Here is a 19,234-nt window from a genome sequence, read left to right as displayed (position 1 = left end):
AGTGGCCCAAGTTATCTCCCAAAATCTCCTCAAAGTCCAGGGCAAGTGGTGTTCCCTTGCTTTCTAATTTGTTATAGTTGAAAAGTACAAAGAAGAATGAGATTATGGTGGCGGACTTGGCCCAGTGGTTAGGGTGTCTGTCTACCACATGGGAGGTCCGCGGTTCAAACCCCGGGCCTCCTTGACCCGTGTGGAGCTGGCCCATGTGCAGTGCTGTTGCATGCAAGGAGTGCCGTGCCACGCAGGGGTGTCCCCCGCGTAGGGGAGCCCCACATGCAAGGAGTGCGCCCCGTAAGGAGAGCTGCCCAGCGCGAAAGAAAGTGCAGCCTGCCCATGAATGGTGCCACACACGTGGAGAGCTGACACAACAAGATTACGCAACAAAAAGAAACACAGATTCCCGTGCCACTGACAACAACAGAAGCGGACAAAGAAGACACAGCAAATAGACACAGAGAACAGACAACCAGATTGGGGGAGAGGGGAGAGAAAGAAAGAAAGAAATCTTTTAAAAAAAACTTGATATGCTGGGGAAGCAAATGTGGCTCCAGCGATTGAGCTCCTGCCTACCACAAGGGAGGTCCCAGGTTCAGTTCCTGGTGCTTCCTGGAGAAGGCGCGCTGGCACGATGGGCAGGAGCAGCAAGCTGATGCAAAAAGATGATGCAACAAAGAGACACAAAGAGGAAAGACAATGGGAGATACAACAGAGCAGTGAACTGAGGTGGTTCAAGTGATTGAGTACCTCTCTCCCACATGGGAGGTCCCAGGTTCAGTTCCTGGTACCTCCTAAAGAGAAGACAAACAGTGAGTGCAAACAGAGGGGGCTGGGGATAAATAAATAAAATAAATCTTCAAAAGAAAAAAATAACTTTTCTATGCTAATACCTCATTTAGTTTAAAAAGTGTTTAGGCTAGTTACTTTACTGCTTCATCTAATTTTTGTTTGCTTCTGAAAGAACTTAAGAGTTGTGTTCAGTCTATTGATTAAGAGGGAAGATACCATAGATGGATATCCTTGGATTTGAATCTTCACTGTATACCCATTTGCTAGTTGTGTGACTTTGGACAAATTATGTAACCTCACTAAGCCTCAGTTTCCCTCTTTTTAAAATGGGGATGATAATAGTAAACACATTAAAGAATGTTTTGAGGATTAAATGAGACAATCCATTTAAATGCTTAGCATAGTACCGGTATATAGTAGGCATTTGTTAAATTTTAGATACTATTATTTTACTATAATATTTTTATTAATAAGTTTCTAGTAGAGGTGCTTAAACAGTATTTTTTATTGAATTAAGTTAAGTGGTCTCTTTTACAGGGTAGGTTATCAGACTCTCTCAGAAGTATACATTGTTACATTCTTTCTATGGGGACATCAAATTTGACAGTCATCATTTTGACTTGCAATGTATTGGATCCTCAGTGAGAATTGCCTGTTGTCCTTTGATTGTAGTGGATAACACTGTTGGTGTCTGTCCCTTCTTTCATGAACCTCTGATCTCTTCATTATTGGATTGGTGGAAAGGAATGGTATTACTTTAATAGGTCTTTGTAGTACTGTTGGAAAGGAAAGGGGAGGTGATACATGAAAGAGTGTTTCCTGTCTTCAAGGACCATTAGTGAGAAAGGCTTGAAAAGCTGACTTACCTCCAGTGGCCACTTCTGTCCTTACATGTGCTATACTGAATCAGTCTCTTCACCCTATGGTTGATCAGACAGTCCTAGATAATCCCAGTGTAGCTTTGGTTCACCCATAGAAAAATGGTTATAACCCTTACTACATGTACAAGAGTTTAAAGATTGTAGTAAACATCATTGAGATCTTCATAGACTGTTGATTCCACCTAAAAGGAGCGTATGAGACCTTCAGAAGACTTGGGCTCTGGTACAGATGATGAGTGTTGGCTAATCAGAAGTTTTAAAACTACTTCTTTTTTTTTTTTTTTTTTTAAGGTTTTTTATAAAATTTTACTGAAATATATCATTCACATATGAAAATATGTAAACAATAATACACTGTAAAATTTGTGAACTTACAAAACAAACATGCATGTTATCCCATCACCAGTACTTGCATTGTTGTGAAACATTTGTCACAAGCTATCAAAGAGCATTGTGAAAATATTACTACTAACTGTAGCCCATATCTTACATTTGGTGTACTTTTCCCCCAACCCACCTGATTATTACCATCCTGTATTACTACTATAATAGTTGCTATAGCTCATAAGGAATGTTCTCATATTTGTTCTGTTAACCACAGCCCATCTTCCACCACTGGATTCCCTGTGTTATACAGTCCCAAGGCTTTGTACAGTCCATTCAAAGTGTACATTCGGTGGCTCTCATTTTCATCACAGAGTTAAAACTACTTCTTGACAGTCATCTCAGAGTTGAGAGAGGGCTGAATACATGATCTGGATTTATGCATTCCACCCTTTATAGAAAAAAATTTATTGTGCAAAATACATTTTGGAGGTGTAGTGGATGAAGAAAATTAGGGATACGGAATGTTTCAGGAGAATAAAGTAGAAAGAAAATTGGAAAAGATTGGTAGAGGAAGTAGCATTCCAAGAAAAGAAAGAAGTGACCCACATTGCTTAGAAGAAGAGAATTATTGTAGACTCAGAACATTTCCTGAGAGGCAGCAGTGGAATGACTAAATGAAATGGGGTTGTATAGGCTTGTCTGGTAAATGTAGATGGGAAGTCAATTGAACAAACATGTATTCAGTGCAACTGTGCACCTGGTGAGAAGGTAGAAAAACAGGCAAGACTGAGTCCAAGGTATCACTCCCTCTAGTGTCTAATAGAGGAGAAAAAAACTATCAGCTAATGATAACACACTATGCTAAGTGCTTTACTAATGATTTGAACAAAGTATTTTGGAAGGACAGAGAACAGAATGGTTAATTGCATTAGTGGGAAAAGTTGATAGATAAGTTTAACTGAAATGACTTGGGAAAATGGGAATAATGTCATTAGGAAGAGGCCCAGGAATGGTGTGAGCAAAAGCACATAAGGGTGGGTGTTCATGGGATTTTGCAGGGATTTGGGACAAGAGATATGCATAAAACACCCAGCCTGTATTTAATTAGAAGAAATATTAGATTACTCTAGTTGCTGTTAAGAATATGAATGGGAGAGGGAAAGACTGAAAACTTCAAGAGCTCCCTGGTGACTCTTTTCATTATCTTCATGAGAGGTTACCATAAGCACAGGGACTGGAAATAGAGAGGAGAGGATAAATGGGAAGTAGAACCAAAGGATCTGGTGACCCTTTGGACAGGGGTTGTGAGCTAAAGAAAGCTGTCAAATGATCCTGTTTTCTACTAGACTGCCTGCCTGGATACTGTTACCATAAAACAATTTTGGGATTACAGAAAGGAAATGGGGTTTGGGGTAGAGAAAGGAGAAGGGGAATACGTTTAGTTGATGACATTTTGAGTTTGGAGGGCCTGTGGGACAAATAGAGATACCCAGTAGGTAGTTGGAAATATGTGTTGGGAATTTAAGAGTACGTGTGTGTGTGTGTGTGTGTGTGTGTGTGTGTGTATCATCGCTATGTATTATTGTGTGTACATATATTCTAAGGTCACTAACATTGCGTGGTTTTATTTTGTATCCTTTCTTCCACTTCTTTCTCCAGTAATGAAGACAATTGAGAGCTCATTTCTTTCGTAAAAGTTGGGAAATTTTAGCCATTATTTCCTCAAATATTGTTTCTGCCTATTTTACCTTGTCTTCTCCTTCTGGAATGCTCATGACACTTACGTTGTTGTGCTTTATGTTTTCATTAGGCTCCCTGAGTCCCTGCTTAATTTTTCCTGTTCTTTTCTCTCTACGTTCTTCTCTCTTCATTTTCAGCTGTTTTGTCTTCTGCATCACTTACTTTTTCTTCTGTCATTTCGAGTCTGCTGTTGTATGCCTCTAATGTGTTTTATATCTCACCTATTGTGTCTTTCATTCCCATAAGCTCTCTTATTTTTCTATTCAAGTTTTCAAATTCTTCTTTGAGTTTGCCCAGTGTCCTCTTAACGTCCTTTATCTCTTTAGCTATATTGTCTTTCAGCTCGTTGGTTTGATTTAGGAGATTTGTATGAACCTCATTAATTAGTTGTCTCAAATCCTGTGTTTCATCTGGGGCTTTGATATATTCCTTTCCTGGGGCCATATCTTCCATTTTTTTAGCATGCCTTGTAATTTGCTGAACTCTAGGCATCTGATAATGATGGTGAGTTTATGGTGGTGCTCAAATTTCTCTCTCTTGTATTGGGATTTAGTAGCAGGAAGCTATGTGTTACTGATGTTCTTTGATTCTTGGTTCAAGCTGTTCTAACTCTTTAGGATTATCCCTGTTTAATTGCTGAAATCCATACCATGGACCTAGTAATAGGTTCCAGATACATTTCCAAGGGCCTTGGGGAGGGAGGTTGTAAAGGCCCAATAAAACCTTTCATTTTTTAAAAAAATTTCCTTTCATGCACTTTCTTGGCCTGCCAGCAGATGGCGCCATTCAGCAGCCCTTGCAGTTCAAACCCTGGTCAGAATGTGTTCACAGCAACACAGACCTCAACAGTGTGACAGAGGATCCTGCTTCAAGGCTATGTAGCGCCTCTAAAATCAAACTTTCTTAGAGGCTGTCTCCAACCTCTGCTGGCGGCTCCCCTCCCTTTCCTGGGTAGAAAATAATTCCACTCCCCTCTATATTCTCAACAACCAGTCCTGGGCAGTATCAGGAGAGTGTTTATAAAAGTTGGTTCTCTTTCATCCCTTGCCTGCTCTTAGGGAAAACAATGGTGTCGCCCCACAAGGACTTGTAGCAAACAGCAGAACAAATTTGTTGCCTAAAAGCTGAATCAGCCTTAGGCCACATCCCTCTATCTACCCTTTCCTGGGGAGGTGGACCCCTGTGGCCCTCTCTGTCCATAGCTACCAGCCAGAGGCTGGAGAATTTAGAGCTTTCTGCCCCAGCCATGGGAAGATGGGCACCAGCAGCTGCAACTGCAGCTTTTATTCATAGTTTTCCCATTGAGATTCTCTCTTCTGGGTGGTAGCCAGTCTTCGCCTGGTGCCCTAAACCCTGAAACATTTTTTCAGGCCATTTCTGCCTGTCCTCTGGTTATTTTTCTAGCAGAGAATTGAGTATTGTGTCTCTCTTATCTTCCATCTTCCTGGAAGTAAGACAATTGAAAGTTGACTATAATAACATGATCTTCAAGCATATCATTTTAAACAGCCTTTTTTTTTGTCCTTGAAACACACACTGCTTTAAACCTAAAGTCTCTAGATGTCATTTTGCTGGGGTTTTGGATTTCACTGATTAAAAAAATTAATTCATGGAAATGGACCATTATTTTTTTTAATCATTATTTTAAACTACTCTTTCAGAGTGATTATGTTAGTATATTATTAGTCTCTTTAATTGCTCTTTCCCTTCCATAGGAGCTGATGCAGCAGAATGGGATTGGTTATGTGTTAAATGCCAGCAATACCTGTCCAAAGCCTGACTTTATTCCTGAGTCTCATTTCCTGCGAGTGCCTGTGAATGATAGTTTTTGTGAGAAAATTTTCCCATGGTTGGACAAGTCAGTGGATTTCATTGGTAAGTACCTCAAGTAGTATTAAAAGTTCTTTGGGTTCTAGCCTCATGCTAATCTTCTTTTTTCTTTAGAGAAGAGGAGCCTATTTTAGAATAAGTTTGAAAAAAAACATTTCATTGTGGTCAGAGATATTACATTGTATGATTTCAATATTTTTATACTGAATTATATTATATGAATAATTTATTGAGATTTGTTTTGTGACCCAACATATGGTCTATCTTGGAGAATGATCCATGTGCACTTGAGAAGAATGTGCATTCTGTTTTTGTTAGGTGCAGTGTTCTTATATATCTGTTAGGTCTAGATGGTTTAGTGTATTATTCAAGTCCTATACTTCCTTATTGATATTATCACTAGTTGTTCTATCCATTATTGAGAGTGATGTTTTAAAATCTCCTACTGTGAATGTGGAACTGTCAATTTTTTCTTTCAAATCTATTAGTATTTGCTTCATGTATTCTGGGGCTCCACTGTTAGGTGCATATATATTTATAATTGTTACATCTTCCTGGTGAATTGTGCCCTTTATCAGTGGTAATGACCATCTTTGTCCCTCATAACTGTTTTGACTTGAAGTCTATTTTATTCTATACTAGTACAGCTACTCCAGTTCTCTCTCCCTCTCTCTCTCTCTCTTTTTTTTTTTAAATCTGGTTGCCTCTTTGTCTTTTTACCGTGCAGATCTGGGCTGCCTTTTCTTTACTTTTTCTACCAGGAGGTCCCGGGGACTGAACCTGGGTCCTTCATATGGTAAACAGGAGCTCAGTTGCTTGAGCCACAGCTGCTTCGCCCAGCTCTCTTTTGATTACTACTTATATGGTATATTTTTTTCCCATCCTTTCACCATCAACCAACTTGTATCTTTGAATTAAGTGAGTCTCTTGCAGACAGGATATAGTTGGGGCTTTTTAATCTATTCTGCCAATCTCTGCTTTTTAACTGGAAAGTTTAATCCATTTACATTTAAAGTTACTACTAATAATACAGGTCTTTCTTCTGCTGTTTTGCTATTTAGCCTTTGTAAGTCTTATACCTTTTTTGTCCCTCAATTCTATTAAAGTCTACTTTTATATTGATTTGCTCTCTTGTGTTGTACCATATTGAATGCCTTCTTACTTCTATCTGGATATAATTTTCATTGGTTTTCCTTGTAGTTACCATAGGGTTAAAAGTTAACATCCTAAATATATAACAATTATATTTGGTTTCTTACTAACTTAAATTCATTAGTATGTGCATATACTTTTCCTGTACCCTTCTGTCCCCCAAACATTTGTTTATACTTGTTAGCACTTATATCTTTGTACACTGTATTTCCAGATACCTAGATTTATCATTACTTTTTATAAAAAATGCATTTGCATTTTAGTACCTGTAGGAAATAAGTACTAGAGTTATATACCAAACAATACAATAAATAATACTGGCAGTTATGATCACTAAATGGTTCCCCTTACCTCAAGTTTTTATTTTTCATGCTTCTTTGAACCACTGCCTAATGTCCTTTTGTTTCAATCTGAAGAAGGCCCTTTAGAGATTTAGAGAATGTCTTAATCTCTCCCATATTTTTGAAAGAGTCTTGCTGGATATAAAATTATTGGCTGGTAATTGTTTTCCTTTACTGCTTTTAGTATTTCATCCTGTGCCTTCTTGCATCCATGGTTTCTGATAAGAATTCAGTCCTCAGTCTTATTGGGATTTCCTTGTATGTAATACTTTGCTTTTCTCTTGCAGCTTTCAGAACTTTCTTCTTGTTTTTTGTATTTGATAGTGTAATACATGACAGGGTATATTTTTTCTTCACATTTATCCCGTATGGTACTCTCTGTGCTTCTTGGATGCGCATATTCACATCTTTTGCTAAGTTTGGGAAATTCTCTGTCATTATTTCTTTGACTCTTCCTTTTGTTCCTTTCTTTCTTTCTTCGCCTTCTGGGCCTCCAATTACACTTGATGGTATCCCATAGCTTTCTCAGGCTGTTTTCACTTTTATTATATCTTTTTTTCTTTCTGCTCCTCAGGCTGACTTATTTCTAGTTTCTTGTCTTCATGTTCATTGATTCTTTCTGCTGCCAACTCCATTCTACTCATTGAAACATTCCTGGGCATTTTCATTTTGGTTATAATGGTCTTCAACTCTAGCTGTTCTGTTTGGTTTTAAATTTTTGTTTTAAAATTTTGTTTACTTAGACTCTTTTTTCATTCATTGCTTTCCTTATATCCTTCTCTGTACTTTTCTTCATCTCATTAAGCATTTTTTAAAATAAGATTTAGGAATTTCTTTCTTTCTTTTTTTTTTAAAGATTTTTTTATTTATTTCTCTCCCCTTCCCCCGCCCCTCAGTTGTCTGCTCTCTGTGTCCACCCGCTGCGTGCTCTTCTGTGACTGCTTCCATCCTTACCAGCGGCACTGGAAATCTGTGTCTCCCTTTGTTGCGTCATCTTGCTGTGTCAGCTCTCTGTGTGTGCGGCGCCATTCCTGGGCAGGCTGCACTTTCTTTCATGCTGGGCGTCTCTCCTTACGGGGACCACCCCCTGCACGTGGAGTCCCCTAAGGGGGGAACCCCTGTGTGGCACAGCACTCCCTATGCACCATCAGCACCGTGCATGGGCCAGCTCCACACGGGTCAAGGAGGCCTGGGGTTTGATCCACGGACCTCCCATGTGGCAGGCAGATGCCCCATCCATTGGGCCAACTCTGCCTCCCCCATTAAGCATTTTTAAGATCATTTTAAAAAGGTTTTATTTTGGGAAATGAATGTGGCTCAACCAATTGGGCTCCCGTCTACCGTATAGGAAGTCCAGGGTTTGATGCCCAGGCCTCCTGGTAAGGGCAAGCTGGCCCACATGGAGAGCTAGCCCATGCGGAGTGCTGGTCCATGCAGAAATGCCGCCCCATGTGAGAAAGCCATCCCGCAAAGGAGTGCCAGCCGACATGCAGAGGTGGCACAGCAGGATGACACAATAGACACAGAGGAGAGAAAATAAGAAGACACAGCAGAACAGGGAGCTGAGGTGGCGCAAGAGAGTAATCACCTCTCTCCCACTCCGGAAGGTCCCAGGATCGGTCCCGGAGCCATCCAATGAGAATACAAGCAGACACAGAAGAACACACAGTGTATGGATATAGAGAGCAAACAATGTGTGTGTGGGGGGGGGGCGAGGAGGAGGATGGAATAAATAAAATAAATCTCTAAAAAAATTAAAAATAAAAAAAAATAAAAAGGCTTTATTTAACACGTTAACTCTGGGATTTACTTCCTGGGATGTTTGTTTCCTGGTTTTGTAATGAGCTGGTGAGAAGACAGATTTTCTTGAGCTTCAGGCTTCCTGTAAGGAAGGTCTGCCCAAGGCGAATGCAGTGTGCAGGGTCTCCTTGTCTGGCTGGGCCCCTTCTCTTTTCCTCAGCTTTAGCTTGTTAGTTGTTTTGGAGTTCCCCTATTTACAGGTGTTTAGTTGTCTGCTCTGTTCCCCAGGTATCAAAAGTCAGCAGGCATTTGTCCCAGACTGTCCATTTCTATATTTTTTTATACTCCTTTCGTTGTTTCATGCTGTTTTTGCCTAGAGGATAAATTCTGGGTGGAGGATTACCCGAGAAGGACTTTCCCAGCCAAAACAGGACCAGGACCCATGAAGGGGGCGCAGACTGGTTCTAAAGTGCCCTGTGGAGAGGGTCAGGACGGGCACCCAAATCTTCTCCAGTTGCTCCCCAAAGCTGAACTTACCTGTCCGGCACATGCAGCCCTTCAGCTAACTCTCGCCCACAGTCCTGAGGGAGCCCTGCGTCTCTAAACCTCCATGACCTCCGCCCCTGTCTAGGGAGGTTGAAACAATGGCTGCTTCCGCCTTTGGGACAGGTTGGAACAATAGCGGCCCTCAGAACCAGGACCCAGCGATCCAAATTTACTAATCAAAAGCTGTAATCAGTGATCGGCCAAACACACTACTGTTCTTGGGGAAGAGGATTTTTATGCCCCTTTCTGTCAGCAGCTGCTCGCCAGGGACTGGACCCTGACGCAGCCTGCTGTACGAGTGTGGGATGGGTGCCGGTTACTACCGTTTGGAGAGAGCAATTTACAGTTCTTTGCCATAATTTATCAGCAGCTTCTTCTTGTTTTTTTTTGTGGATGCTATACAGTTTTCTTCTGGCCTCCAGTGCTTCAAAATAGTTGTTTCAGACCGTTCCCGCCTATTTAATAGTTGTTTTGGTAGAAGGCCTGATTCTCAGAACTCTCTACTCCACCATCTTCCCTGAAGTCTCCCCCACTTTTTCATATCCCATAAAATATTTAGAAACGTTGGTGGATTTCCTTAAACTGTTTTTGCTTTTGCTTTGTTTTTTCTAGAGATAAGTCAAATCCTATAAAAACAAATCTCATTTACACTAAATTTTTTTAAAGATTTATTTTTATTTATTTCTTTTCCCTCCCACTCCCCCCCCCCCCCCCGCCCCGTTGTCTGCTCTCGTGTCCATTCGCTTTGTGTTTTTCTGTGTCCACTTACATTCTTGTCAGGTCTTTTTATTGCATTATCTTTTTATTGCATTGTCTTTTTATTGCATTATCTTTTTTTTTTTTAAAAAAAAAAAGATTTATTTATTTATTTAATTTCCCCCCCTCCCCTGGTTGTCTGTTCTTGGTGTCTATTTGCTGCGTCTTGTTTCTTTGTCCGCTTCTGTTGTCGTCAGCGGCACGGGAAGTGTGGGCGGCGCCATTCCTGGGCAGGCTGCTCTTTCTTTTCACGCTGGGCGGCTTTCCTCACGGGCGCACTCCTTGCGCGTGGGGCTCCCCCACGCGGGGGACACCCTTGCGTGGCACGGCACTCCTTGCGCGCATCAGCACTGCGCATGGCCAGCTCCACACGGGTCAAGGAGGCCCGGGGTTTGAACCGCGGACCTCCCATATGGTAGACGGACGCCCTAACCACTGGGCCAAAGTCCGTTTCCCTTATTGCATTATCTTGCTGTGTCAGTTCTCCATGTGTGTGGCACCACTCCTGGGCAGCCTGCGCTTTTTGCGTGGGGCGGCTCTCCTTAGGGGGCCTTGCACCCCCCTTGCACGTGGAGCTCCCCTACGTGGGGACACCTCTGCGTGGCACAGCACTCCTCGCATGTGGCAGCACTGCATGAGGGCCAGCTCCACATGGGTCAAGGAGGCCTGGGGTTTGAACCCTGGACCCTCCATATGGTAGGCAGACGCTCTGTCAGTTGAACCACATCTGCTTCCCTTCACTACAGTTTTTATGTCACAAGATTTCTAAGTCTTGGTCCATATGCCAGTAATTGCTATAAGTGGTAGATCTAATAAATTCCAAAACACACACATACACATACATTTGGTCATTTCCTTGAATTACCTGTGCCAGGATCTGACTGTACCATAGTTTTCTGTTCTGCTTAGTGAGGCTGTTTAGTCCCAGAACCTCCCTGATGCCAGCTATGATATTTTGGTGCTTCCAGATCAGGTCTGCTGGTAATATAGTGCTAGGGTGGATTTGAAGAGTGGTTTTGGTGGAGAGTGAGCAGAGAGAGGAACATTGCTAGCTCAAGACTCTTAGTGTTTCATGGGAGGAGTTTTCGTTGTTTTTTCCCTAGTCACATAAGTTTGAGTCCTTAAATCCTTAATTAGTCAACCAGTTCCATGTAAATTAAGCTCCCCACTGTGTATCTTTGATTTGTGGGAAGAATCTTCTAGGCAATGCCGTTGGAGCTTTGGGTATTTCCAAAAAAGTTCTCTTTTTTCAAGATTTTCAGATTGGCCAGGGTTTTCATCTTCAGTTAGGACTCATAATGTGAAACATCTGAAGATAAAGGCCTTAGACAAGTCACATTAAAATAATCACACCCGCCGAAATAATACCCTCCACAGTGTACTTCTAGAAAATACCCAACATATCATTCAGCTTTTTTGCCTCAAAAGGTAACATTTATGGTTAATATTTCCATTGCATGCCACATTTATCTGAGTTCCTTTCTTTCTTTAGAGCCTCACTGTGTACCTCAGGTAGTTGTTAAACCTTCTTTTAGTCTTTGTACTATCTCCTCACTGGTTCCTGTACCCTTCTTATTTGCTGTCTTCTCTTTTTTTTTTTAATGTAGATTTTATCCTGAATTTCTGTGGTGGTAGCCTACTTTTTTATTTCAGTTTTTCACCACTGTCTTCTTGTTTTCTCCCATTCAGGAACCTGCTGTGGCTCCCTAATTGCCTACATAAAAACTGTAGTCCTTACCCTACCATTCCCAAGGCCCTCCAAAACCTGCTTTCCACAGTTGAAACGTCTCTAGATGCTTCCCGATGGGTGTGTGCACCAGCTAAGGCAGACTATTTTCTGAGCAGTTTGTTCAGTTCTACACTTTCCCTTTTCCTTTCTGCCAGGCCCATGTGTATTCCTTCCTTTGCTTTAAAATTCCACTTCTGCCAAGAAATCCATTCTAATGAAATCTACTGCAGTCTAAACATTTTTTCATTTTGATTTTTAAAACCAATTCATCAAAAGACTTTAATTGTAAAAATAGTGTAATCACAATGCAGAAAATGGGGGCGGGGGGGGAAGAGAAAAGGAAATCAGTAAAGAACTTTAGTTATCCTAACACATCTGTTATCATCACTGTTTTATTTCCTTCCACCTTTTCTCCTATTATTATATAGATTGTTTTTAAAAATATTTATCAGTCATCCAGCCAGTATTTACTGGATGCATATTTTGTGCCCAGTATACGATCCTGGTGGGGAATGTTAGCAGCAGTTAGGCTGTGTGGGATGAACTTCACCCACGCTTGCGTGTGAACTTCTTAAGCCCCTTAACACGAGAGATGACAGCGATGTTGGACTGAGTTTCTTTGGTTCTGTGGTTCTAACAGTGTATACGAGTCCTTATACCATGTTATGAGGAATTAAGATAACCTAATAAGACAGTAACTTTGGGGTATCAAGGAAGGGAGGAAAGTTCCCTTGGTCCTTGTTAAAGTAGCCTGATATAAAATACATAGTGAAAATGTGAAATGTGTATCTGGCAACCTGAGTTAGGGACAACTTGTTCATTAACCCTTTTGGACTCAGTTGTCTTATATGCAAATGATAGGGAAACTATCTTCCCCTCCCTCCTCAAAAAAAAATATTGAAAGGATAAATATGATCTGTGAGAGAGATGAGATTTGCTTTGAGTTTTTCTGATGAAAGATTAAAAATGGAAACCAGATTTCACTGCTGAAGGAAGTTGTTTTGCCTGACCCTCTCGAATTTGACTCATGCAGAGAAAGCCAAAGCCTCCAATGGATGCGTCCTGGTGCACTGTTTAGCTGGGATCTCGCGCTCCGCCACCATCGCTATTGCCTACATCATGAAGAGGATGGATCTGTCCTTAGACGAAGCTTACAGGTCAGGACAGGAACGTGCCTTGTGCAGCTGGCTTTTAATTTGACTTGAAACATGAGATAAGAGGGTGGCTCACCACATTAAAGCAGATTGAGATTATTTTAGTTACATTCTTTACATGTTTCTGTATTTTTAAATGTACTTTTTTATTTTTTTTAGGTGATTTTTAAAAAATTATTTTATTTTTCATTACTTTTTTTTTAAAGTTAATAGAGCACACAGAATGTTACATTAAAAAACATAAGAAGTTCCCGTATAACCCACTCCCCACCCCCCCACGCCCATCATTTTTGTAAATTGTATTCTTTTGAAGATACATACATCACAAAAAAAATGTTAAATTTAAAAATATCTCTGTATTTTCAAATTTTAAATGTTCTCTTAAAGACTGAAGAATCCATTTTTATTATTTAACATTAATTCTGCCCTAACATACACCATATTCCTCCTCAGCTAATTTTGAAGTTTATGCATCAACAAATCCAGGCAGAGATCTCTATCCCATTACATGAGTATATTATTCCTTTCCATAATTGGGGGAATGTTATTTGCTCTAATTTACATGTGAGGAAAAAAGCTCTTGTGGGATTATAGTCAAATCCTTATACTATAATCTCTACTCTGCTTCGACGTGCAAGTATAAAACCAAATTATTGTCACACTCCATTTGTTGAGTAAGATTTCCCACATTCTCGTATTGCCCAGATTTCGCGGCTCCTGGTAGTATATAATTTTGACTGCTTGGAAAGAAGAAATGAGCTTCCCAGTTTGAGGAAGAAGACGGAGGAGATGCAGTCTCCACATGTCAGCACAAGCCCCCTCACCCTCTGTTCAGGCTCTTCTCCTAAAGTCTGACTTGTACTGTGTGTAAACCAGAGTTATTAAGGCTCCTTACCAAGGCCCTACAGCTTGACTTGTTAGTTGAGCCAGTTATTTCTAGTCTGTTTGCTTAGTTTTATTGATTTCCAAGGAGTTTAATTCTTTTTTCCTTACCAAATGCAAATTTTCAAAGATGTTTCACTCTTGCCTCCTTTGCTGAAGCTTGTCAATAAGGTTCAGGGGCCCTGAAGAATTTGTCTTCTACCCCTAAGAGTCTTTGCTTCCTCAGTGAAACATAGTATCAATGATTAGTTATGAAAATACAAATCTTTTTTCACATGGTGGCTACAAAATTAATCCTAGCACTGTCATTCAGTAACTGATTTTAGGGCAAGTCATTTAAGACCCTCTTTCTACCTCTGTGTGATGGGAATAATTATACCCACCTGAGGCTTAAACGAGACCCTGCACTATATAGAGCACTCACTCGCTACTACCACAAAGATCACTTTGTGGCTGGTTATTCTGGGCGTGTTGAGTACAGGGAAGGAAGTCAGAAATGCGTGCTTTGATATTCTGACCATCTGATAACCTCTTTTTCTCTCATTCATTAAAAATGTGAACTGTGTTGAGGAAGTAACTAAGGGGACTTTGAGAGGGCATGATATTGGAAACTAAAGTTTCTGTATTTCTTCTGGCAGCACTGGTGTGTGTGGGACGGGTGGTTCTTGCCGGGAAGGAGAGAATCATCTATCAACAGCAGTGGAAACCCTGGGTCCTTGAAAATAAGGAGGCTAAAACTAGAGCTTTTGGGGCTTGGCCCTCCACCTGCTCCAGGGAGGGACAGGCTCTAAAGCCCTCCAGTGCAGATGCCTTTTCTTTTGTATTCGCGACCTTGAGGCATCTCCCTGAACTTTTAACCCAGTCTTTTCCAAAGGTTTTTGAGAGGGTCTTTCTAATACTTCATCTCATTTATTCACTTAGTTTTCTTTAGTTATAGCACAGTTTGAAAATCAGGTTTTCAGTTTATTTCCTTCTCTTCATAGATTTGTGAAAGAAAAAAGACCTACTATATCTCCAAACTTCAATTTCCTGGGCCAACTCCTAGATTATGAGAAGAAGATTAAGAACCAGACTGGAACATTAGGGCCAAAGAGCAAACTCAAGTTGCTGCACCTGGAGAAGCCAAATGAAGTTGTCCCTGTGGGCTCAGAGGGTGGACAAAAAAGTGAGATGTCCCTCAGTCCACCCTGTGCCAACTCTGCTACCTCAGAAGCAGCAGGGCAAAGGCCTGTGCATCCTGCCAGTCTGCCTCGCAGACAGCTGCTGGAGGAGGCGCTCAATGGGCTCCACCTGTCTTCAGACAAGCTGGAAGACAGCAATAAGCTCAAGCGTTCTTTCTCTCTGGATATCAAATCAGTTTCATACTCAGCTGGTATGGCACCATCCTTGCATGGTTTCTCCTCATCAGAGGATGCTTTGGAGTACTACAAACCTTCCAGTGCTCTGGATGGGACCAACAAGCTATGCCAGTTCTCCCCAGTTCAGGAAGTATCAGAGCAGACTCCAGAAACCAGCCCGGATAAGGAAGAAGCCAACATCCCCAAGAAGCCCCAGGTTAGCAGGCCTCCAGACAGCCAGGTCAAGCGATTCCACTCGGTAAGAACCAGCAACGGTGGTGCCACCCAAAGGTCCCTCTTATCGCCATTACATCGAAGTGGCAGTGTGGAGGACAACTACCATACCAACTTCCTTTTTGGCCTCTCCACCAGCCAGCAACACCTTGCGAAGTCTGCCGCTGGCCTGGGTCTCAAGGGCTGGCACTCAGATATCTTGGCTCCCCAGACCTCTACCCCTTCCTTGGCCAATAGCTGGTATTTTGCCACAGAGCCCTCTCACTTCTACTCTGCCTCAGCCATCTACGGAGGCAATGCCAGCTATTCTGCCTACAGCTGTAGCCAGCTGCCCACTTGCAGTGATCAAGTCTACTCTGTGCGCCGGAGGCAGAAGCCAAATGACAGAGCTGACTCCCGGCGGAGCTGGCATGAAGAGAGCCCCTTTGAAAAGCAGTTTAAACGCAGAAGCTGCCAGATGGAATTTGGAGAGAGTATAATGTCAGACAACAGGTCACGGGAAGAACTGGGGAAAGTGGGCAGTCAGTCTAGCTTTTCAGGCAGCATGGAAATCATTGAGGTCTCCTGAGAAGAAAGACACTTGTGATTTCTATTCATAACTTTCTTATTCACAAAAATATTCCCTGTAAATCTGAAGTATATATATGTATATACATATATATTTTTGAAAAATGGAGCTATGGTGTAAAAGCAAAAGGCGGATCAACACAGCTCTCTTGACATCTGCATTTGGGAGATATCTAACAGTTCTCTCAATAAAAATGGAAGGACAGATGCTAGAGTTTCCCCTAGACAGGTGAAGCAATTTTATACAATTGCATATCCTCTTGTTCTTACAAAAATTAGTTTTATTTGGTGTTAGGACAAAATCCCCTACCATTTTCATTTTGTGCCACAAAGAGATCTCAAATCCACGTGTTTGTCCAGTCCCTTCCATAGTGCACCTTAGCGCTAAGACTGAGCCAGCTGGTGGGTCAAGTGGTAGACCCTGATAGGGACAGAAGCCTAATGGTAACTCCAGAAGAAATGAGCACCCCAGCTGGGTCACCAGCTGAGTGACACACCTCATTCTGCTGGACAGACTGTTAGGGGAGTTGCCAAGATCTACTCTAGAGCAAACCCAGTACCTCAGACGTGAAAATGGGGCTTTCACCACTACCCACACCTGGTAGCCCGTTTTCTAAGTGTCGTGAATAGGTAGGTAGCTAGCCGCACTCTTCAAACCAATTCAAACTGCACACAGATTTCCAGGTGGACCTGGATGGAGGTAACTAATATTCTTCTTCTCAGCCTTTATGAAGAAAGAGAAGGGAAGCCGTCTAAGATTCAATTTAACAGCCATGATCTGGCAGCATAATGATTTAAGCTAAAGGTGGGAGACTAAACTAGTCTCTCTCTCTCTTTATAAATCAAACAGTTGTTTAAAATGGGATTGTTAACCCTTTAAAGATTAACCTGGTTTAGAGCCAAATGTGAATTTATTTGGGTTGTTAGCAGAAGAGCAGCATCTTCAAGTTCTCAGCCAAAGTAGTCAATTTCCATTCCTGTTTCACTGTATGGATATATTTTGTGAAAATGTAACATTAAGGCAGAATTGGATAGGAAGTACTAAGGAGGAGAAAAACTATGGAAAGATTAGGGAAGGTAAAAACTGCTTGGGAGCAGGAATTTACTTTCTCAAAAGGTTTTCTTCCCTTCTTGGCATGTGACGAGGGTGGTATTTCTGTAATTTCTTCAGACTTTTGAATTTCTTGATAGGGCTGAAAGGGGCTTTAGTAAGCAATGAACATTCAGAATAAAATAGCTGGTAGGGGACGGTGAGGAGAAGGCTGGTACATTTTGTTTAATTGCTGGTAGTGTAGAAAGCCACAGCCAAGCTACTTTCAAAACTCTCTCCACGCTTTTTTAGTAAAAGGAGCGCATCACAATGGGTAAGACCACGGTGGTCTCTCGGCCCATGAGTCACCATCACGGTGGAATCAGTCCTGGCAGCTGGAAATAGGAGGTGATTGGAACAAGCACACAAGCGATAGCACAGACCTGCTCTTAAACCCCCTGTAGTTTTGTTGACTACAGTACGGTCCTCTTTCGAAGACTTAATTCATGTCAGCAGCTTTTTTTCCTTCTTTTGAGGGGGCGGGTGTTGGAATTGTTCTTTACTGTAATTGTAGCTAGTTGCTGACTCATATCTCAGGTTTTTCTGTGTTTGAGAAATGGACAGTCCTTTGACTAGGATGTACTTACTCTTTCTATGGTGACTGCTAAAACCAGCATAGAATGACATTTTTTAAAACTGCCTAACTGAATCGTAATAATGAACTTCACAGATGTGTCTGGTTATGCCCAAATAATGTGCTACGATCTGGGTGTAAAGTGAAGGCAGAAAGAAAGTAAAGAAAGTACATTATTACCATATCTGTTAAATGATCCAAGGTAGTTTTTATAGAAACATTTGCTGAAAATTTACATCTTTGATATAATCATTCTCAAGGTTTCACTGAGTAATTTCCAATGTGTTACTCATATACACACCAAACAAGTTAACAGCTCACTGCTTCCAGAGTCTGGTCACAACTGTGAAACGTTTTTAAGAAATGAAAGCAGAAGCTCCAATGTTAAAATATGTCTCAGGAGAATTAGGGACTTGGCTTTGACGAGAGATCTATTGGCAGCAACTTGCCTTCCATCATTTGGGGTTTCTCTTGGCCATGTGGCCTGCCTTTCTATAACTGCAATGCAGTCATGCACTGCAGCCTTTAGTCCCTGGTCACTATGTCAAATAACCAGTTCTTGGAACCAAGGCTACCATTTTAAGGGGTAGCCGTGGAGTTTGCGTGGCACTTGGGCAGTGTGGCTGGCTCTACTCCACGTGCAATTGTAGGGGCCGCCCTGGAGTCTACTAGCATGATTCAGATTGGTGATATAAAGAGCCAAACTGGGCTTCTGTGTGAGAAATGCTGGAAAATGGCTTAGGACATTTGTTAAGTTAGGTGGAAGGACTGTAAAAATGTCTAATATGAATATAGTGTTCTTTTTTGGTGTAAGGCAAGCTGTTGAATGGTTAAATTGTATGTTTCTCATTTGATGTGACATGTATGTTAATAAGAAATAAAATCAAAACTGGTACCTGTTTATACATAAATCTGAGGAAGAACCTCTGTGCAGCTAATAAACTTGGGAACAACAATGTCCGAGTTGGCAAAGAAGGCAGTAATGGAACCTGCCCAGCTTTTCTCAGTAAATGAGGATTTAGCTCAAAATAAAGTGGTGTCATCAGATAAATCTGTGCCCTCTCTCATTTACATGAAACATTAAATCATTAATGGTTTAGTGCCACCTTCATTCTTTACGGCTTACCCCAAATACACGCTGCAGTGCAGAAACCCGAGGCACTTGGTAAATATTTTCTTTTTTTAAATTATTACTTTTTTATTTCTCTCCCCTGCCCCCTCCCCCCGTTGTCTCCTCTCTGTGTCGTTTTGCCTTGTGTTCTTCTGTGTCCGCTTGTATTCTTGTCAGTGGCATCTGCAATCCGTGTCTCATTTTGTTGCGTCATCTTGTTCTGTCAGCTCTCCGTGTGTGCGACGCCACTCCTGGGCAGGCTGCACTTTCTTTCGCGCTGGGTGGCTCTCCTTATGGGGTGCACTCCTTGCACAGGGCACTCCTTGCACACATCAGCACTGCACATGGCCAGCTCCACACGGGTCAAGGAGGCCTGGGGTTTGAACCTTGGACCTCCCATGTGGTAGGTGGACGCCCTGTCCGTTGGGCCAAATCCACTTCCTGGTTAAGTATTTTC

At 41.6% G+C, this 19,234-nt stretch overlaps 1 protein-coding gene across 5 annotated transcripts in view; it reads left to right on the top strand.

Annotated features, from left to right (window-relative positions):
* DUSP16 (dual specificity phosphatase 16) overlaps positions 1–18,717 on the top strand; it is a 94,855-nt gene extending 76,138 nt beyond the window's left edge. For all 5 annotated transcript variants that reach the window (XM_058282809.2, XM_071210175.1, XM_004468268.5 and 2 more), the window contains 3 exons: positions 5,450–5,609; positions 12,862–12,985; positions 14,848–18,717. In XM_058282809.2, the coding sequence (XP_058138792.1) occupies positions 5,450–5,609; positions 12,862–12,985; positions 14,848–16,003 (1,440 nt within the window). In that variant the 3' untranslated portion in view covers positions 16,004–18,717. The remainder of the gene's footprint in view (positions 1–5,449; positions 5,610–12,861; positions 12,986–14,847) is intronic.
* Positions 18,718–19,234: the final 517 nt, after the last annotated feature.

The sequence above is a fragment of the Dasypus novemcinctus genome, chromosome 20, assembly GCF_030445035.2.
Source record: "Dasypus novemcinctus isolate mDasNov1 chromosome 20, mDasNov1.1.hap2, whole genome shotgun sequence".
NCBI classification, from domain to species: Eukaryota; Metazoa; Chordata; class Mammalia; order Cingulata; family Dasypodidae; genus Dasypus; species Dasypus novemcinctus.
Note: the sequence above shows the minus strand (reverse complement) of the source record. Positions and strands in the feature narration are given on the sequence as shown.